The sequence below is a fragment of the Camponotus floridanus genome, unplaced genomic scaffold (assembly GCF_003227725.1).
Source record: "Camponotus floridanus strain SB8 unplaced genomic scaffold, Cflo_v7.5 scaffold67, whole genome shotgun sequence".
Taxonomy (NCBI): Eukaryota; Metazoa; Arthropoda; class Insecta; order Hymenoptera; family Formicidae; genus Camponotus; species Camponotus floridanus.
In genome coordinates this window covers 1105750-1129226 of record NW_020229835.1, presented here as the reverse complement: position 1 = coordinate 1129226, position 23477 = coordinate 1105750, and the positions used below count along the sequence as shown (strand labels likewise).

Genomic DNA, 23477 nt, shown 5'->3' with positions numbered 1-23477 from the left:
AAAAGAGAAAATGATTTTTGTAACATTATCATAAAATCGAAAACTTTTATTGCTCATCGCACTGTACGAATAACCAATTCCATTTAGGATTTATCGGTGTTTAATCAATGCAATTACATTTACATAGGTTTTAGATTTCCGAAAATCGAATGTGGTCACGAGGTAAATCGATTTTTTTATAAAATCAATATTTATTATATTGATATGTATCGTGCACATACAATACAATGTATGAATTTAGCTTTGGATTTTCACATCTATCAACACCACAGTCACCACGAGAAAGCGTGTTTTCGAAATTTCTGATAAATTGCTTTCTGTACGTTGCGACATACAAAAAAGAAATTGTATTCGACTATGAGAGCTCTCGTTTATCTACATTTGGCGACTGCTATAGAATCGCGCGCATTCAAAATACATCCGTCCTATCGATCAATCAAATTTAAAAATATTTTATTTAATATTTTGTTTCATAACAAAACAAATTGTTCATTAAAACAAATTGTATTAAATTATTAAATTGTTAAATGTGCGCGTGATTAAGAATGTTAATGAAGGAGCAATCAGCGTTTCGAAAGAATAGCTTGATTATGTCGACTAAACAGCTATGCATCAATAAACTTAGCAAATGACACTGCTCGTAAAAATTCTAATTAACAATATGTTCATATCAACTGCTTTCATGATGAAGTATTGCTTTTAAAAATTAAAACACATTTATATACATATAGCGTAAAAATTCACATTGATGACATGCAAACTTTGTCGATTAAAACAGATTAAATTTCTTTCTTCTCGAAAACTAAACAAATAATTTTAAAAAAATGATGATAAAATATACAATAAAATGTGACAATGAAAGATTTTCTATACACTTTGATGAACTTTTCGCCAAAGCAAATCCCACTCGGTCTCTCTCCATATCAAACTCGGTGTAATAACGGCCAATAAATGGCATGCCCAGTATCCATTTTATTTCACTGTTATATGAGTCGTATGTGAAGAAAATGGATGTACATATACTTTCATGATTTGGATGCTGAGCAGTATTAAATACACGATATAAACTTTTCTAATACATATTTAAATAATTTAAATAATAATTTGCCTATAGCACTCACCCGAATGATGTAATCCTTACCGGTAAGATCGAACGCCTTACCACCCAGAATAAACCTGATTGTAGGCAATTGGAAAATTCGATTGCAATCCACCTTTAAATAAAACATAATATAAATTAGTAATTAATAATATTTAATAAATATATCAATGGAAACAAGAATTAATGTCGTTGTGTCGAGATAGAAGTTTATGTTTCATTTAAACTTACCTAATATTTAATCTTCTTTTATCACTATTATTAACTTTTTATAATTTTTTATCAAATGTTTCGTGCTTTATGAAAGGTATGATTACTTGAAAGATATCGTTTACTTACTGTTTTATGTTCATCAACTCCAATAAATGTATTAATCTTTGCGATGTCCAATTCTGGTCCTGTTATTAGCGAAGAGCCTGTATCAACGACAACTTGGCAGCTTTCCTCGCACAAATCTTCAGATGTCATTTTGATCCTACAAAGTGATGACATTGACAATTTGTTGAAACACGAATGTAATTTTAAAAAATAACGTACCTATCAATGGTAATTTGCCAGTATCCTTTGCGAGTAACAGGAATATATGTGAAATCCCCTTCGTAATAGGTAGGATCAGAACCACCTAATATCAATGTACCACCTAAATCGGCTGAAGTGTCTCTGCAAATTATATTTTTTATATCGCAGTATGTATGTATGTGATAATTACGATTAAATTATACTTAATGTGCAAATATAAATATTACTTTAATTTAAAAAATTATAATACTATGTAAAATAAATAATAAATTATAAATAATAAATTTAATTAATAAATAATAAGTAATAAAGTATATTATTATTTTATTATTAATAAAAAAATTTTATTATTAATAATTAATAAATAATAAAATATAAATAATAAATTTAATTTATGTTAATATATGTTAATATTAAACTAATTATAAAATAAATATAAATATACATTTAAATATAACTATATGCATATGCATAAATAATATTCATATTTATTAAAAACACTTGTTTAGGAGGATATACGTTGTCCATAGGTGAAGAGGATATGTACCTATTTAGATAAAAACTGAAAATACGTGATGACACCAGCCCTTGTTCAATTATGTTGTCGAAAACAGGCGTTATTCCACCCACAGATATATTGGAATAACTCAAGCCTAAGAGACCATCAAGTTCTTGTTCATATCTATCAAATAAATGTTCATTTGATATGTCTACCACTTCTGCAAATGTTTGATTCTTTACATTGAGGTTGGCAACCTATAATAAAATTGGTATTGAAATAATATATCGTCATTGCCGCGCAAAAAAAGAACGTGATTGCTTAATACATTTAAACTCTGATTATAGTTGTAACTAAATTGAATTGTTCGTTTAATAACGACTTACATTCACTGTATCAGTAGATAGGAATCCACGTACAATCAAAGAGCTGTATGATAAATTAAGGAAAATAAATTGACCATTATATGTTACAGTATTGTATGTCTCGGATCTTGCACTATCATATTGGTTATGTTTTACTGTAAAGCATATTTAATATCGAAAATTAGCAAACTTAGAAAGATTTTAATATATAATTTAATAAATAATAAAAAAATAAATTTTAATAAAAATATATAAAGATAAAAATAGAGAAAAATATATAGATAAAAATATATAGAGATATTGTTCCATTATCATAAAAATAATTAAATTTTGAATTTGTTATTATATTGTCCGCTATATTGACGAATATTTTATCTGCGCTGACTTTTCTCATTAATTTGAACGTTGACCTTGTATTACTTTAAATTCGCGAATGTTATTATTTGCGAGCGACCTGTTCCTCTTTACATTTATATTTTTTGTATTTTCTATAATGTTAGCATTGAGAAGGATCTGGAATAGATCGAAACGTTTGCGCGACCATTTGTGATTCCTATTAATAATTTGTAATTGATTACTTGATTTACAATTTATCTTAACATTTTAAACAATTTTTTGCATATGACATCAATGCCTTGTGGTTTTTTATGCCTAAGCTATACTATACTTATTAAAATTAAATTTATATTTGTATTATATTCAACTTTTTAAATATTTTAAGATTATACTTGAAAAATATAATTGTAGATAATCTATGTATATATAATCGCGAATTTTGTCTAAAAAACGATATCGATTAAATAAAATTTATTTAACCAATAACAAATAAAAACTTTTGCATACATATATATATATATATATATATATATATATATATATGTATATACAAGCAAATTACTTACAACAAACAGGAGTTGTGCAATTTTTGGACAATACCCAAAGATTTGCGGAACCAGTATCAAATATCACTTTAAATTCTTGCTGCGGTGTTCCAATTTTAATAATGCCATAGTAAATTATGTTTTTGAAATTGGTCAAATTTTGTGAAAGAACATCGTCACTTAAAAAAGTTTCTTGCAACTTGGTATTAACTTTTTTTACAGATTGTCGAACGTAATCCATCTTGTACAATGAAATCCTTGAAATAACATAAAGAACATTCTGTGATATAAATATATATATTTACAAAAAATATAAAATAAATGTTCACATTTGATATGACTAAGATATTCTCAGAACAAATATAAATTATGAAATTCTATATAAATGTAAACGTCCCAGAAATCAAATATATAACTTACACATTTACAATATAAGTACATTACGCATTTAGATGTAATTATATCGGAACGGTTTATTAACACGATGATCTTTCTGAATTATTTGACCCTCATGTATCTCGAAAATAATATTTAATTTATAATCCAGTCTTTTAAATAAAATTATTATAATGGAAATTGATTTTTAATTAACGACAATTTTGCAAATAATTTTACACTTTTAGAAATAATTCAAAAACAAGTAACTGTATCAACTATTAAAACTAGAATACAGACAATATCAAGTAAACAAATAATACAAAGCAACTCATTATACCTACAGTTGATCTGCTATCGCGTGAAAAGGTAGTTTACAATCAAATGTTTTAATGACTTCCAATCACGATTTATGTTAACGGTCGTCGTTTCAATAGGAATAAAAGCAAAATGGACAAAAGCAAACGTTACAATGAGCACTTTCTCAAAAATATTCTTATTTTATTTACTTTTTGACTAATAAATAAAAATATACATTTCGACAAAAGAAAGTTCATCCAATTCGTATAAAAGAATTAATTGCATTTGCACAAGCCAGCGTTTAATAAAAGAAATGGGATGCAAGAAAAAATCGATCTTTACAATTTCGGTATTTATCATGCCAATATGCAATAAAATAAAGTATATACTGACCTGTGCAATTGCGCGTCAGTTGTCATAAAGAGCACCGTCACTACTGCAAGAAGACGAAACATATTTCAGAATTTATTTATTACTGAAGTCTTGATTCGCGAAAATTTGACGAGTTTTGCTTTTGAAATTTATAACCTGATACACAGAAAAATAAAGTGTTGTCGCTCACTAACTCCTCTTAACACTGTATTCGATAGCGTTATATACATATATGATCGCACATGCTCCTCTGTTGAATGCTTGAACAGGGAGAAAACGCGCGAAACATTCGAAAAATTCTGATTTCCATCGATCAATTTAATTTAAATATATCACATTTTTCATGATCGTGTATTCTAAATTAAGAACGTTTATTTACATAAATTCATGATTAATAGTGAAAAACAGTACTTTCGAAAAAATACATTGTTTATATCGACTAAACAGTCAATCATGCGTCATTAAATTTACAATAAGTAATTTGCAAAAAGTAGCATTTAATTAATTGACATTTTTTATATAATTCTGTGCGAAAAAATTATATTTATATAATTTTAAATCACTTTACTTTTGATAAATTCTTGAGGTTTCTAAAGAAAAACAATAATATACGTAATCTTGAAATATGTATGTGAATATTCATTAATTTTATAAGTTTTGCTATAAACAACTTGTTATATTAAATTAGAGATAATATATCATGAATTTTTACTCAAGATACAATACAAAACTTACAAATCTATACTATATGTACATTTCCTTCCTATATTATGTAAATTTGAGGAAAATGCAATCATACGAAATTTTGTGAAGAGAATAATAGATCTCTATAAGGAAACATATTTATTAATAATAGATCTCTATAAGAAAACATATTATATTATTCTATTTATAAGGAAACTATTTATCTATAAATAAACATATTATTATATTTCTAATAAGGAAACATATTATTTTTTTAAAAATGTGTGAATAATTTCTCGAAATATGATAATTTTTAATAATAAAAATCATTATGATGAAAATTTCATTACATTATAAAACTCAACATATAAGATAACATATAATACGATATACACATTTACATAAGATAAAAAAAATTGTAATGCTTTTTATCACTAAAGCATATATTTGTTAAACGCATAAGTGTAATATTTGTTGTAGATCGATCTTTATAAATTCAATATTTATTATATCTATATGTAACGCACACGTACAATATAATGTACACATATTTGAATTTATTCTTTGGTTTCCGCGACGATCAACGCCATCACGAGAAAGTGAAACACGTTTCCGAAATTTCTGACAAATTTCTGTTTCAATTACTAGAGATCTCGCTTATCGACATGAAATGACGGCTATATGTACGATTGTGACATATTAAAAACACATCGAGGTTCTATCAATCAATCAAATTTAATATACTTGCGGAAGGTATAAATTAGGGTAAATTACATTCATCGTGTTTCAATAAATTATTATTAAGTTTATCATCTTTAGGATCGAAATAAATGATATCAATCTGTGCGAAAAGCTGAACGAAAGCTGTCAAGCTGACAAGTGCTCCTTGGACCAAAATGAGATGTGACTTATTAATGAACTTATTGGATTGTTTTTATGTTTATTAATATTGATGGTGAGGAAAGAGTAAGTAAACGCTCATGTCATAAAGCACGTAGTCTTTGATAAAAAGATGATAAAAGTTCGATAATAACGATAAAACTAAATGTACTAAATGTACGTTCCAATGAAACACAAACTTTTGTGAAACAACATTAATTCACGTTTTGGTTGAATGTACGTAATATTCATTAAATATGTTTATTAAATATTATTATTTACTAATTTGATGTTATCATTCATTTAAAAGTGAGCTGCGATCGAGTTTCTAGATTGTCTACAATTTTAATTTTGAGTGATAAGGCATTCGATTTGACCAGTAAAGCTTACATAATTCGAATGAATACTATAGGTAAATTGTTTAACAAATTATATCATTTTTCTGTCTTAGATTTATTTTTTTCATTTCTCATTCATTTCTCGTTTTAACATCCCACGTCATATCCTCAGCCTTCCTTTTTATTATATTTTGATTGGTTGCCATCCAGACTGTTCGTTCTTATTTTCTTTTTACAAATTATAAGATCGAAAGATTAATGTAATTGAAAATCACAAAAGCAGTCGTTCAATTAATCATTAATTTGACAATATATGAAGTATTTCGCATCACTTCGCATCTTATTGCTCAAGTGTCATGCAAATGATGAACGCAAGGCCGTGACTTGTATGTATAAACATTAACGCGTCATACACCGCCAAGGTTGAACATGGTGTTATTATCCATTCGTTGCCCTAATATTGTACATATTTTAACACGTAAATGTGTTCGAAAAGTTGTTTTTAAGAAAAAATATGTAATTGCAAATTACGTATTTTCTCTTAGAAACAATTATGTGTTTTCTTCGCAGCAATTGATTCCTTTCATTATTTTGTACATAAAAGTATTAAAGTAAGATAATCGAAAAATGAGTATTTTACTAGATTTTATGGTTTATGTAAAATTAAGAAATTATTTCCAGTCTAATAACTCGAAAAGTACTCAATGAAAAAATATTTTATTATAGTGTTTTGGAAAGCTCTCGAGATAAGCTATAAGAATATTGAATAAAAATTGAAGATTTGTGTTTAAAATTTTAAAGTTGATCTTAAGAGCTTCTCTATGGTTACACTCAAAGTCAAATAAGTTTTGGTGTTTAATGCATTTGTTGAAACCCAATAACTTTTGTATGAAACATTTTTTTCTAAAATGTCTCACTTTCAAGATATATTTTACCGGTCCGGGACTTTTCGAACACATTGTATACACGGAATATTAAAGAGAGCAGTGTAATATTATATTTATACATAGAGAAATTTAAATATTTTAAATTATCCAGATTAATTATATAATTATAATTAAAAGATTAATGTATCACGGAATCTCTTATTTTATTAATTATATTTTTTATTTGATTATTTTAATATACATTTTCACACACAAACACAATAGAATGAGGCCATAGAATGAGAAAAATAGAATAAGAATAAACCATCGCGAACAAATTATATTCAATTCTAAAAATATTATTAAAGAAATAATTTCTGGTTATATTAATATCGAAACGATGATTTATTATTTTTATTACGATTCTGATTTGATTAAATGAATAAATCATGGGAAATATACTTCGAGAATTTTTGTTGCGATATGTACAAGTATTATAACGTATTATGTCTTATTTATTAAAAGTTAATTAATCGTATTATAATAAATAATTTTCTGATCTCTTTAAATTGCGCGCGAATGATAATGATCGAAATACATGAACATTGACGCGTTACATATTGCAAATCAAATACCGTATTATTATTAATTAAATTATAGAGCAATATTTTAAATTATTGATTAATTATTTATTAAACAATTTTGATGTACGAATTACGACTCTTATTGTTATCTTCATTATTTAGTTCTGCGATTCAACTGTTAGAAAAATTAAAGAAATTATAAAATTAACGCGTTTAATCACTCTTTTTCTTTGTGTAATATCTACTCATACTCTTGATTATTAGATGATAAATTAAAAAAAGATTTTTAAGAGGAAAAAAGAAAAAGAAAAAGATAGAATGAAATGACTCGTAACAGTGTCGAGGACTTGTTGATCAGTTGCAAATACAAACATCATTTTATCATTTTGTCATTTTATCAAAAGTTAATTAATTATTAATTGTAATAATTATAGCAAATTATGTTTCGACATTAATTGTGACCGGATTTAGAAAAAAAATACGATATTATACGAAGCGTTTCGCAGCATTACTTTACTCAAGTGTGCGAATGCTAATAAGGTCGTGATATATAAACAATAATGCGCTACTGGCCGCCAAGGCCGCATATCATTATGTTATTGATAATTGCCGACAGGTTTTACCAAAATATGTGGAATATTAAGTTATAGAAGTATTTCAAAATATAGATTAATTATTTATTAAACGATTGATGTGTCGCGAAACTTTTCGTATATAAATAATAATGCTAATTATTAAAATTATGCTAATTATTTAAATTTACAATTCTATTTTTTTATCACGCTTTTTCTAATGCACAATCCGAATTATGTTTAGATTGTCGAGTATGAAATATATTTGACTTTAAGCATCATTAAAACTATAATTATTCATAAAATTATCCATAAAATTATCCATAAAAAATATTATCCATAAAAATCGCAACAAAATAACAAGTTATTATTTTAGTTTCCTCTTCTGTGATTCTTGATTAAATTGTACGCGCGAAATACGCGATTTAGAATTACCGTCTATATCATTTTACGTATTATTATATCCTAAAAAAATTACCTTTTCAAAAAAAGGTAAAAAAAAGAAGTCGAGTCATCTCAGTAGTAAAACATTATTGTATAAAACTATTTTACAAAAAATTATTTTAATAAAAAATTGCTGTATTAAAAAAAATTGTGTAAAATAGTTGTCATAATTATCTACAAAAATTAATGATATATTTAAATATAAAATTACGTCGAGAATAAAAGAGTGCGATTTTATTTTATGTTTATCAACAGTGTGTGTGTGTGTGTGAGAATTTGATTGATTCAACGGTTATTGAGAACCGATAATATGCATTACTCGCAACTTAGCCATTCGCGTAAAGATATACGGTGTGTCTTGCGCCTTAGTGATGACTCGACTTCAAGACACTACTGCGTCTCTTGATAAAACATATAACACATATAAAAATATATAAATATAACATAATATATAAATGAAACATATAATATAGTATATATAAAAGATAAATTAAATATTATTCATATATAATAGAAACTAAAATTCAAATAAATATTTTCGAGAAATTTTCCTAAAACATGAATAAGAGCTGTCTAGGATTCTTTCATTGATCATCGTATTTTGTGTACATTCTTATAATTTTATTCAGTATTTTGAAAGTGAATGTTCTGTCCATTAAGCCACGCAATAATGATGCAAGTTATGTAATCTTGCCTTGACTTATAAAAATAGGGCAATCGTTTCTCCTTTACTTCTCTCCATCAATTATAAGTTGGAGACGAAGAAGGTATTATACATATTAATGTGCACTTTCTCTACCAATACTTTACTAATTCCTTATCTCCTTAAACAGAAGTTATATAAATATAATACATATATAATACATACAATATATAAATAAATAATTTTACACGTAAGAGAATGAGAATCGTTCAACGTAATGAATCGATTGTAAAAGATATAAATGCGCTACATTGAAGTACGTGCATCATTAAAAAGCACTATTTTTGGTACTTAAATTGAAGAAAAAGACAATTTTCTTCTAAAAATTTTCGAATTGAAGAAACACATGCATAACACAAAACGAAAAAAATTTGAAGCTTCAATGGAACGTAAGATTTTTAATTATCGATATTGAATAAAATGTTTTCTATTATTTTAAATGTTTTCTATAATTTTCTATTATTTTGTTTATTTTAAAAACAAATTTTTCGATTAATTAAATGTTATATTTTCTAAATTATAAATACAGGATACGAGGTTTGTGGAAAAAATTGTTACTTTCAGTAAATTATTCATCAATAAAATTAATGTTTATTTTCAACAAAATATATTCTATTAAGAAAATTTTTTTCATCGAGCTTTATTTTTCTTAACAGAAGAAATTATTAAAACAATTTTAAAAGATATTTTTATGAAAAGAAAATAAATTTCAATTTGATTTAAATAAAATATGGCCTTTTTCATTTTTTAATATGTATTTCAGTTATCGCAGAAATTTTCAAAAATTGATACATCAATCAAATAAGTGAGATATAGCACAGAAATGCTCATCTTCGCGCGAGATAAGAAATTCCTAATAAATTTGTAATACAAATAACTTAATTCATTCGTTAATTAAGGATACTACTGTAGACCACATATGTTACGTTTGTTTATTATGTTTATTTTTACTTTAATTTAATCTCTATGTATTTTATACATGAATATTTTTTCTTAATATCTTTTAATCAATGATCATTATAAAAAATCTTATCTCAAAAGCCAATCAAGTGATATATTCAAATTGAAGTTTTATGAGATTTGAACGGTTTAATAGTTGTATTTTGAGTAGAGATTAGTTGAGACTAGATACGGATAAAAAGCGGAATGATTACTCACGTGAAATTCATCTTGAGATTCAAAATATTGATTGAAGCAGTGAAAAGTTTAAACCTTATTCTAACTATTTTTAAAAGTGACATTTATAAAATTATATTTATAAAAAATTATATTTATAAAAATTATATTTATAAAACATAAACATAAAAGTGACATATTTCCACAAGAATTTCGTATAAAAATACACAGTCTCTTCTCATTTATAATATTATCTTTCATTATTTTATTTCTACAATAATATAATATATTAATTATATTATCTATCAAAAGTATGTTTATAAATCGCAATTTAATATCAAGAAGATTAATAATAAAAATATTGTTATAATTATAAATTTATTAAAATAAATTAATATTATTATAAATTAATTCAAATAAATTAAATGGAAAATATGAAGAAAGTTACAGGAGAAGTTAAAGAATATTTTTATAAATGTCAATCTCTTTTTAAGTCAAATTATATTTCAATGATATACGATTTTTCTCGATTCTTCTTGATAAATTCAAAGATTATTAATAAGCGCATTCATGGTCAGAAATATCTCTTCTTGCTTGAATATTTATGTACTTTATTTTAAAAAAGATACTGTCAATATTAAATCGAAGTATAGACCTGTGACCTTCTCTCAAGCATCGAGAATCAATTACTTGCGAAAAGCACCAGACAAACTTCATCCGAGTTTCTGTTTCATTGAATCGAAATCACAAATACGTGACGTCACGAATATAAAAAGTAACTCTCAAGATTCATGTCTTCCAATAGTAAACGAGAACGCTCCTCCAATAATAAACGAGATATTGACGATGTTTCATTCGATATCCTTCCATTCTAACAAAAGAAAAAAACAATATTGCATATAATTATATTTCTCTTGCGCGCAAACGGCAGTCGCGCGCAGTCATATTCATCTCGCTCTTCCGTTCCTGCTCCTCTCCGTTAATATATATTCCGATACTTCGAAAAATTCATTTTTTTCGCAGCTCTTTAAATCGTTCGTCCACACAATGAAATTGACAGTGATCATGGGTCTACTGACACTCTGCAGTTTTCCTGGTGCGGCTCCTGCAAACGTAACATTCGAGCCAAGCTTGTTATCATGGATGAGCTGGCAACAGTTGAACGACACTAATTCCAACCCCGATGTCAATCTCGACACGGTAAATAAATACTCTTTTTAATTAACTTTTTGATTATATTATTATTCGAGCTAATTTTATTTTATTTTTATTAAATAATTTTTCCTGGCACAATTAGATTAGATTTATTTCGCTTTTATTTTATTTAATTTACCCGAGAAAATAACAATCTTCAACATATGTTATGTTTAAATATTACAATGTTTAATGTAAAAAATAAATTTAACGAAAGGTTTTCACATTTTATTTTTTACTATATTATAATAATTTTATGAGTAGTCTGTCATATTATTTATTACGTCATTCAAAAGAATCCCCCTCCCCCGTTTTATAGTCTCCAAAAATATTCCGACACCTTAAATTAAATAATTAATTTTTCTATTGAATTAATTATTATTTCTACTAATTTTTTAACGATTACTCTTCATATTAATTAGATACGATGCCTGATGCAAAATTAATGAGTTCTGCATATTTATTGTGGAGACGCCCTGTTATTCAGAAAATAAATACTATACTTTATATCTTATCACATAAATTTACCGTAACTTTACATTAATTTTGAGAATGCTTTCTTTCGTTGACCCTTCTAGCTGGGAATGATAAGGAGAGCGGGTTATCCCGCGGAAGCTCATGTTATAACGACGGAGGATGGCTATCTCTTATCGTTACATCGTATCCCAGGTGGCAACAATTCTCGACCCGTACTGATGCTGCATGCTTTTTTATGCACCTCCGCCGATTGGGTCCTCCTTGGCAAGGACAAAGCACTCGGTACATTCTTCGTTCTTTATTTAATTCCTAAGAGACAGCCCGAAATATTATTGCTGATTATTCTTCTGTTAGAAGGACGTTTAAAAAAGACTCTAATTTAAATAGCAAACAATGTGTCCAAAAATCTTTCTAATGAATTTTTAATATAATTTTTAACGTTTTTTATTTATTAAAAGATTTTAAAATTTGTGACACATATTTTTTTTATACATGTGTGTGTGTCAATAATATAAATTATATATTTAAAATTGTTTATTTAACTTATCGAATAATAGTGAGTATGGTCTGAATTGGAATTCGCTATATATTTATTTATTTTTCAACATTTTTTAACATATAAATTAGAATCACGATCAAAGTGATTAAAATAATTAATATTAATAATTATTATAAATAATTAATAATTAATATTAACCTCAGTAAACACAAAATAACATTTATATAACTTTTAGTTATAATTTTCCACTCAACAATATAAATGTTACGTATTATGTAACAGTTACATAACAAAAATTTGATTTTGAAAAACTATAACTGTTATTTGGGGTTTGCTGGGACATATGTAATTAAAGAATTATGCAATTTCTGAGAAGATATTAATTATGTAATAATAGATACAAACAAATGCAACAAGTATTGTAAATTATAAATATGTTTCTTCTTCTTGCATTCTAGCTTATCAATTAGCGGATCAGGGATACGATGTTTGGTTAGGCAATTATCGTGGTAATACTTATTCGAGGGCGCATATTTTCCTATCTCCGTCGGATTTAAAATTTTGGGATTTCAGGTTAGTTTCATAGCCGCCATAAAAAATAATGACTTTGAAAATGATGAAGTTGTTACGATATCGAAGTTAAGTTGACATTAAATTTAAGTAGAGGGATTTATATGCTTATTCTTATATATTTATATACAAGGTGAAAAAAAGTATGGAAACCCCTAAATTTTTCGAAAACTATGCATTTTAGAAACAATTATTTCAGACAAAAGTTGTAGGGTTTCAAGTAACGAATTACATAGTAAGATCAATATGACCCTGAAGGATGTTGTCAAGATCACATGAAGATTATCTACAATTACTTAAATGAAACTCCCTATTTCTCATTACATATTCCTATGGTTTATCTTGAGAGCTTTCCAAAACATTATAATAAAGTATATTTTCATTGAGTATTTTTCGAGTTATGAGACTTAAAAGCATGTCTTAATTTTATTATACACAAAATATATCTGATAAAATATTCATTTTTTGATTATCTTATCTTAATATTTTTATGCAAAGTAATGTGAGGAATCCATTGGTGTAAAGAAAAAACGTAGTTGTTTTTTAAAAAAAATATGTAATTGTTAATTGCAAATTACATATTTTTTGTTAGATACAATTATGTATTTCCTAAAATAAAAATATAGATTTCCATACATTTCCTTCACCCTGTATATACATTTCTTTTCAGGTTTATAAAATGACTGATACATATTTATATATATTTGCTATATTTTTTTATAACGATATTATATATTAATCGAATATTCCATCAGCTTTCACGAAATGGGCATTTATGATTTACCTGCAATGATTACATTTATTACAAATATGACATCTCAGCCATTGCACGCGTACATTGGTCATTCGATGGGCACAACTGGTTTTTATATAATGGCATCAGAACGTCCAGAAATGGTTCAAATGGTGAAAATGATGATCAATTTCGCCCCAGGAGTCTTTGTAAATAATGTGAAAAGCCCGATATTAAACTATATTGCACCTTTCTGGAAGGAAATAAAGGTCTGATAATATATATAAGTCAATACTGTTAAAAAATAATTTATTATTGAGAAATAATTATATTTAAAACAATATCTCTTTATTGAAACAAAAAGGACACATTTTATGTCTCGTTTTTCCATTATACATATATAAACACGCAACAGTATCATTTTTAATGCTATTTTTAATCTATTTTTAGACTTTGAAGTGAATATTTGTATAAATGAAAGAATCCCAATAATTTTCGAAATTTTAATTTTATTGAAATTATCTATTATAAGAAACTGTAACTGTTTAAACAAGGCGTTATTTTCCATTTTAATCCACCTTGATATTCTTTCTCTTGTCATAAAATTTAAAGAAAGATTTATTTCTTATTTTATCCCTTATAAATAAAATGCAAAAATTTTCTCTTTTAGCTTCTTTTTAAAATTTTCGAAAAAATTGATTTTGAAAAACTAATATGTTTTCAAATTAATATATATCCTGTTTAAATTAAGATTGAAGTAACTTTTAAGACTTCTTCAAACTATCCTAATCCATTAAAAAAATCGCGTAAAAATTTATTTATTAATCCTCAAAAATATCTACAAATTTGAAGAGAAGAAAAAAATTACAAATAAATTATACATTGCGAATTAGAAAATATTTGATTACAGATGATAGTGCGACTTTTTTTCCACGACGAATTCCTGCCACAGAGCGATTTCTTGAGATTTCTTGCGAAATACGCTTGCGACCAGAACCTCGCAGAGCGAAAATTATGCGCCGACTTTATATTTGCGGTCTGCGGTTTCGACCGCGAGCAATTTGACTACGTGAGTTATGACTTGCGATCAAAATATTATTCCGATCAAAACTTCGATCATTACGTTCTATCATTTGAAGATTCTCCGATCGCGCTTCAAACTAAACTTCAGGATATACCTTATTTAGACTCTATTACCTGTCATCCTGAGTCACGATCCGGCCGGCTCCTCGTCTAAGACGGCTGAACACTACCTTCAAGGAACACAATCTGGCAAATTTCGCAAATACGATTATGGTCGCGTGAAAAATTTATTGATATACAACTCGCCGGAACCTCCGGATTACAATCTGGCAAATATTACGATCCCGATCGCGTTGTTCTACGCAACTGGTGACTGGCTGATTGATACCGTGGTGAGTAACGAAGCAATGCATATTCAAATAAAATACGTAGCGAAGATTAATTCGCCTTAAAGGGTTATGTCTAGTCAGCAGACCGAAAAAAGTATGATGATGGGAATTTTTTTTGAAAAATATAATAATTTTTTCTTTCACAAATAAGTTTCTATTCAAAAGTACAAATATTAAGGATGTTATTATATATTTTTTTAAACAAAATATTAAAAAACATAAAAGTTATAACTATTCTCTCGGATATTGTTTTTTAAAAAGCACTACGCGGTGAGCAATGTTATTCGGAGTTGATTCATTTGATATCAAAAATTCGATAAACTCTAGTTGATGTAAAACTGTCCAGGTAGATAAACAAAGAATTAATCGAAAAATTATTTCGGGACAAAATGGCTATTTGATTCTAAGATATTCTTTTTCGACTTAAAAATTGTTCATTTTTTATTAAGTAAAAAAAATATTCATTAAAAAATCCTTCGTTCACTACTAGGTTTTTATATATGTAGAAGAAGCATACAAAATTTCAAGCAAATCGGTGTAATGGTTTTCGAAATATCTTGCTCACCGATTTTGAAAAAGTGATTTCGAGAAAAATGCGTTTAAGATTTATGTCGAGTTTACTTTTAAATAAAATGCAGATTTTTTAATTTACCCAGAATCATCTATTCCGGGCCCATGTAATTTTAGTTTATTTAAATCTTTATATATTTTAGTTTATTTAAATTTGTATATATCTTTATATATCTTTATTTATTTGATAGCCCTCAAAACATCAGAGCTTTAGCTTTATAATCGTGTTTAAATAAAGTTATACATCCTAGCGCTTCATAAAACATACATTTATAACTCCATCAATTTGCATCCGATTAATTTGAAACTTTTAGGAAATATTTTCAATATAATATACTTGAAGAAAGTGTAAAAACATAAAAATCGGTTTTTTTTTACTTTTTTATGACTAAGCATAACCCCTTAATTGTGAACAAGTCAAGCTTTAACGTAAAATCGTGAAAATAGTTTGAAAGAAATCGCACGCGATGATTCACGAAAGAATTTTTTCAAGGATGTCAAGAGGCTTTACCGCATATTGCCGAATGTAGTGGACATATACGAAGTACCGTGGCCCAAATTTAATCACGTGGATTTTGTATGGGCCAAGGATGCGCCTAAACTCGTGTACGAGAGAGTACTCAAACTTATAAATGCGGAAAATCCAAATAATATTACGTTGGTATAATGTTATTTTGATAATCAAAATAAATGATGAATATTGCATACTATATCTTTAGTAATTTTGATATGATTGATAGCAGTCACAATTGTTAATTAAAACTTGCAATATATTTTGATATAATTTTCGAGCATCAAAACACGCATTTTTATGTTATTTTTGACGAAAATTCCTTTTTTAAAATGTTTTTTTTTCCTAAATGGACAAATTTTACTATCCATATAAGACACAAAATAGGAACTCAATACAATACAATACACTCTTATACAATACTTATATAAATAAATATTATCAAAATTCTCTATTTAAAATAAAAATTATGAAAATAAAAATTAAAATAAAAATTATGCAAATAAAAATTATCAAAATAAAAAATTAAAATTTCCAAAATTCTCTCAGAATCTAAATATGAAGAAATAAAATTGAACGTAAAAACATTTCGATTGACGGAATATTTGAAATTTTTAAAAATACTGTCATAAAGGAGCCATTTTAATTATTTTTAATCATTTTTTATACTCTCGCAATATACAGAGATTAAGGAGCGATGAATGCGATAAATATTACATAATTTCAACGAATTCATCAAGCACTGAATACAACATAAATATCTCAGTGTTTATCGGTGCAACAATTTGCATAAAATCGACTAATATATGCAGTCTGTTTATATATATATATATATATATATATATATATATATATAAAGTTACTTTACATAAATTATTATAAATTCTAATATTCATATGTTTTGTTTTTTACTTTATCACTCTTTCCGCAATCCGCAAATATTCTCTATGTGTACGCGAAAGAATCTAAAAAAATTAAAATGCTAAGTCTTTTAATTAAATGTAAAAAAAATTTCGACCATATTTTCCGTTCAACGATAATATTTTAGTTATCATTTAATATCAGGATTTTAATTAATTTAGCATTAAGAAAACTAATAAGAAAATTCGTAAAGATATATTATATTTACACGTAAGATTTTAATGTGTTCAATCATGCGTGTAATTGCTGTGATAATATTATATATAATTAATATTTTATGGAGCAAATATAAAATAGCAATAAATATATCCAAAATTATAAGATGTAACAAAAAAGATCAGGATCTCTTTTTTTTATCATTATTATTTATTTTCTATGATATATGTACATGTTATTCGTTTTTTTCTGCTAATTATTACAATAATAATTAAATCTATAAAATAAGAATTACCAAAAATAATTATGTGATTTTAGAAATCTTCATTTTTTTCAAATTTTAATACATATACTGATTATGAGATTAGCTTTAATAATCTTCATTTTAATAAAAAATGTGTTTTTGTGACTTTAAGTAATATTTATAAGGTTTTAGCTGTCGAATATTATTTTATTAATTTTATTATCAAATAAAAGTCTACGTTAAGCAAAAGTTGAGTTTAAATTGTCACAATGAAAAATGTAATATTCGATATAATTTATATAAGTATTAGTATGCATATTATACACATATTACATAAATACACATTTTTAAAATTAGAATATTTCGTATTATTTTAAAAAAAAAAAGATTCATTTTTAATATTTCTATTTTTTCAAAATTCATAAATATCATAAAATTTTGTCCAAGAAAAAGAGAAAGAAAGAAAATTAATATACAGAATGCAGAGAAAGAAAAAGAGAAAGAAAGAAAATACACAGAATGCAATATTAATATAATAAATATAATATTAATATAAATTCCATTTATTATTATAATTATATAGATCATTTATTATTATAATTATATAGATAATTATACAGAATAGATAATTATACATATATTATAAGCATATAATGTATTAAAATGCAAGATCGACTAAGATTACATTACATTTATTCACTTACATTTATTCACTTTTTCACTTTTATATTTATATTTACATTCATTTTATATTTATTTCTACATTGTGAATATAAATATGAATATAAATTGTGAATATAAATGTGAATATAAATTTATATTTACAATATTTATTTTATATTTATTTTATATTTATTTTATATTTATCTTATATTTATTTTTACAAATATTTATATTTATTTTCTATTTATTTTTGCAATTATTTATATCTGCAAATTGACATTTATATTGATTTTCACATTGCAGCTATCTTTGCAATCCATCGCAATGATTAGAAGGAACAAGGATTGTTAAAAACGCGAGCGTGAATCTAATTCGCTTTTACAGTAATTATAAATAATACAAGAATATTATCAGTTTACGTTCCATTAAGTTAACAGTTGAGTTGACAGTTGTGGAATTTCAACTCAATTTTAGTGCAATATTCATCATTTACATAATTTAATTAACGATGTAATATTATCTCATCGATATAATATTATTCACAGTTTACCCCTTCATAAGCTTGAACACTCTCTCGTATACGAGTTTGGCCGCATTCTTGGTCAACATAAAATTCACATGAATAAATTCGGGCCACGGCACTTCGTACGTGTCTATTACATTGGGCAATATGTGGTACAGCCTCCTCACATTATTAAAAAAATCCTTTCGTGAATCATCACGGGCAATTTCTTTCAAGCTATCCTCTCGATTTGACGTTAAAACTTGACTTATGCAGAATTAACGTGAATTAATCTTCGCTACATATTTTATTTGAATACGCGTTGCTTCGTTACTCACCACGGAATCAACCAGCCAATCATCAAGACCGTAGAACAACGCGATAGGGACCGTAATATTTTCCAGATTGTAATCCGGAGGTTCCGATGAGTTGTACACCAACAGATTTTTATCGAGACCGTAGTCGTATTTGCGAAATTTGCCGGTTTGGTATATCTGGATATAATGCAGAATTGTCTTGGTCGAGGCTCCAGCCGGATCGTAACTTAGGATGATAGGTAGTAGAGTTTAAATAAGGACATGCGCTAAAATTCAATCTAAAGCATGATCGGACGATCTTCAAACGATGAAAATTTCGTAATAATCGACATTTTATTTCGATCGCGAATCTACTCACGTAGTTCAATTCCTCGCGATCGTAACCGCAGATTATGAATATTAGGTTGGCGCAGATCTTTTCCTCAATAATATTCTGTTCGCAACCGTATTTCGCGAGATACTTCCAAAAATTGTTCTGTGGCAGGAATTCGTTGTGGAAAAAATGTCGCATGATCAGCTGTAGGAAAATATTTTTTTACTTGTAATGTATAATTTATTTATTATTCTTTCTTTTTCCAACTTTTGCGATATTTTGGGGATTTAGTAAATAAATAAATTAATTAATTTTTAATAAACATAGTAAATAAATAAATTTTCTATTAAAAATTTATTTATTTATTTATATAACTTCTGTAAATTATTCCATAAATTATTCCATAAATAATTCCAAGCTATTAAAAAAATTAATTAAATTAGCTTAGAATTATTTATGGAATGATTTACAGAAGTTTTGAGAGTTGCTTGGATTTTAATTTTAATTCGTTGAAGAACATCTCGTTAAAATTATAATTGAAGATTAAATTACTTTACCTTATATAATTCCAAGGGGAATGTTTTAGAGAAGTATTTTATCGGACTTTTCATATGGCTTATAAAAACTGCTGGTGCAAAGCTGATCATCTTTTGCACCATTCGTGCGAATTCCGGACGCTCTGATGCCATTATGTAAAAACTAGCTGTACCCATAGAATGACCGATGTATGTGTGCAATGATTGAGATGTAATATTCGTGATATATGTGAACATCTCGGGTAAATCATAGATACCCATTTCATTGAAGCTAATCAATTGAAAATTCAATTGACATCACAAAATGTAATAAATATGTTTATGATCATATTAAAAAACATTTATTTGGAAACATGATACTGATAACGTTTTAGAATTAATAAAAAGTGATATAAATATTTTTAAGACTCATTTTTAAGACTTTAACGATCAGAAATGTCACGTTTTTCAACGAGAAGTTATAAATATCAAAAGGACATTTGTGACAAATTTTAATATCATTAGATTTGCGTTTTTAAATCACAATAGATGCTTGAAATTCTAAGTAACTTTTCATCATAAAATGCACCGATCTTGCTTATTTTCAAATTTTGCGCGTCAAATTATCAACAATATCATTTTTCTTATATTTCTATTGATCCTTTGATGAAAGGATTAGATATTTCTCTGCCTAAATATAATTAAAATTACGATATATATCTTTGTTTCTTTTTCTCTTATATTGATTACTTTATATTGATTACTGAAAATTAAATTAAGTTTGTTACATTATTCTAATGTTTTTATTTCTCTCATTTTCCACAAAGATAACGTAATTTTCTGCAAATCTAATGGCCTAAAAAATCATCTTACTAAAAAAACTGCATCTAATACAACTTTTATACTGTTTATAATAGGCAAACGTGACATTTCCGGATATAATTATATTTAAATAAGTAAAAATAATAAATACTTATCAAAAATGCTTATATAATATAAGCATTTTTATTATAAATATATTATTTTTATATATCATATTATTTTTATTTTATAGTACCTGAAATCCCAGAATGTCAAGTTCGAAGGAGATAGGGAAATATGCGCCCTCGAGTAGGTATTACCACGAAAATTGCCCAACCAAACATCGTATCCCTGATCCGCTAATAAATAAGCTAAAATCCCGAGGAAATTGTTTGCAACATTTATGACAAACTTAGACCTTTTCATATAATATCCTTGCAATATCTTTGCTTAATATTTACCTAATATTCTTTAATAATAATAATAGATAAAGATTGTGAATGTTCTGATTTATAATCCATGAATTATTATTTAATTAAATTAATTAAATAAACAGTTCTAAATATATGATATATATAATTATGAAATAAATATATATGTAAAAATATGTATAATAAACACATAATAAATTTTAACAATGTTCAAAAAGTAAGATGTATTAAAAATTGCATTACAATTAAAATAAAATTATTTGCTATTTAAATTTTATAATTTTTCTAGGCATTTTTCTAGACATGTTTCTGATAGAATATTAAGGATATGATTTCGGAATATCTGCTAAGGATAATTATATAAAGGATTTTACCGAGTGCTTTGCCTTTGCTAAGAAAGATCCAGTCAACGAAGCTGCATAACAGACCGTGTTGCAGTAGCACAGGTAGAGAATCGTTTGCACCTGGGATTCGATATAACGTCAAATACTGCGCAATACACGACATAACTGTCATCTGTCGTTGCAACACGAGCCTCTGCGTGATAACCCGCTTTTTTTATCATTTCCAGCTGAAAGAAGAATCGATAAAAAGGGCACTCGTATCATTAATCTAAAGCTGAATTTTGTGCGATAAGGTATACTATTTATTTTCTAAATAATAGAATTTGTTTCTCTATTAAATATGCAGAGAATAATTTTGCATTATGCATATATGTATATCTAATTAATATAAAGAGTAATTGTTATAAAATTTAAATATATTTAAAAAAATTAATATTAATTTTTAAATTATAATAATTTATAGAATTATTTTAAAAAAATTTTTTAAAATATATTTAAAATATATATTTTAATGTAAGAATGCATATAAATTTTTGAATTTTAAAGAAATAGTTTAATCTATTAAATAATATACATAATCTTGAAATATGTATGTTAATATTCATTAATTTTATAAGTTTTGCTATAAACAACTTGTTATGTTAAATTAGAGATAATATATCATGAATATTTTTACTCAAGATACAATACAAAACTTACAAATCTATACTATATGTACATTTCCTTCCTGTATTATGTAAATTTGAGGAAAATGCAATCATACGAAATTTTGTGAAGGAAATAATAGATCTCTATAAGGAAACATATTTATTAATAATAGATCTCTATAAGAAAACATATTATATTATTCTATTTCCCTGGTAGAAATTGAAATCGGGCCCTGACCGGGTTCCTGGCTGCTTTTCCCGATTTGAAATCGGGCCCTAGCCAACAAGCCCGGTGTGGACCCGGCCAGGGATGTAATGATTTGCCAAGTTGGGTTCCTAACTGGAGAGCCCAGTCGGGCCCCGACTGCGGTTCCTAATTAGGAACCTGATCGGTGTTTTTGGCCGGGGCCTGATTGTGCTTCTGTGCTTGAACCTGACCGGGTTCTTGACTAGATTCGATCGGGCTTTGAATCACGAAACGATAATAAATTGCGAAATAATTTTTTTAAAGACATACAATTTTGAATGTATGAATTATATTTATTTTTTGTACTTTTAACATATATATAATATTAAAATGAAACAAAACAGCAATCCTTTTATTAAGGTTTTTTCAGGAACTTGTTTTTATGCAGTAAGCTTCATGGCTAAATCTCTACTTAAATATTGTTTAACCATTCGCGTAATTGATTTTCCGGATTCTCCCGTCTGATCAACACCAAAAGTTGCAGAAGATAACTCTGAAAATGAAATTATACATGGAAAATTTGTTTGCACAATCCGTTCGAGTTTGTTAAACAATGTTTGCTTACAAACTATTCCTGGCATCTTTCATTATTTGTCATGTTTTATTGAGAGCTTTTAATTGTTTCAATATTTAACATATGGTAAAGTTGAATTATATTTTACTATATGACAGCAATAAGTTCTGTCATTCTTTTTGCTTGTAAATTATTGTTTTGTTGGAGCATCATCACAACGTCTGTCAATTGATTATGGATTATATACTATACTGGATTATATACTATACTGGATTATATACTCCACTTAATGTGGAATCC

General features: G+C 26.4%; 2 protein-coding genes and 1 pseudogene across 5 annotated transcripts; 1 reads left to right on the top strand and 2 right to left on the bottom strand.

The window, feature by feature from the left end:
* Positions 1-63: 63 nt before the first annotated feature.
* LOC105256508 (lysosomal aspartic protease) lies at positions 64-4618 on the bottom strand. Of its 3 annotated transcripts, XM_025413503.1 has the most exons (9): positions 4432-4470; positions 4083-4089; positions 3385-3620; positions 2504-2637; positions 2166-2374; positions 1637-1759; positions 1439-1574; positions 1122-1214; positions 64-1039 (listed from the first exon to the last, which is right to left on the bottom strand). In XM_025413503.1, exons 3-9 carry the CDS (start codon positions 3602-3604, stop codon positions 803-805), a joined length of 1152 nt encoding a protein of 383 aa, XP_025269288.1. In that variant the 5' UTR covers positions 3605-3620; positions 4083-4089; positions 4432-4470; the 3' UTR covers positions 64-802. The 3 variants fall into 3 exon arrangements, with proteins under 3 accessions (XP_025269288.1, XP_025269287.1, XP_025269289.1); XM_025413502.1 differs by lacking the exon at positions 4083-4089 and having other exon boundaries at positions 4432-4618; XM_025413504.1 differs by lacking the exon at positions 4083-4089 and having other exon boundaries at positions 950-980; positions 4432-4618.
* Positions 4619-6045: 1427 nt separating this feature from the next.
* LOC105256814 (lipase 3-like) lies at positions 6046-19883 on the top strand. 2 transcript variants are annotated; one of them, XM_025413476.1, is made up of 10 exons: positions 6046-6060; positions 6284-6385; positions 11620-11796; positions 12369-12549; positions 13225-13339; positions 14092-14338; positions 14980-15138; positions 15257-15484; positions 16545-16708; positions 18850-19883. In XM_025413476.1, the coding sequence occupies exons 3-10, from the start codon at positions 11644-11646 to the stop codon at positions 18872-18874; spliced, it is 1272 nt and encodes a 423-aa protein (XP_025269261.1). In that variant the 5' UTR covers positions 6046-6060; positions 6284-6385; positions 11620-11643; the 3' UTR covers positions 18875-19883. The 2 variants fall into 2 exon arrangements, with proteins under 2 accessions (XP_025269261.1, XP_025269260.1); XM_025413475.1 differs by lacking the exons at positions 6046-6060; positions 6284-6385 and having other exon boundaries at positions 11416-11796.
* On the bottom strand, positions 19327-22574 carry LOC112639465 (annotated as a pseudogene).
* Between the last annotated feature and the right edge of the window lie 903 nt (positions 22575-23477).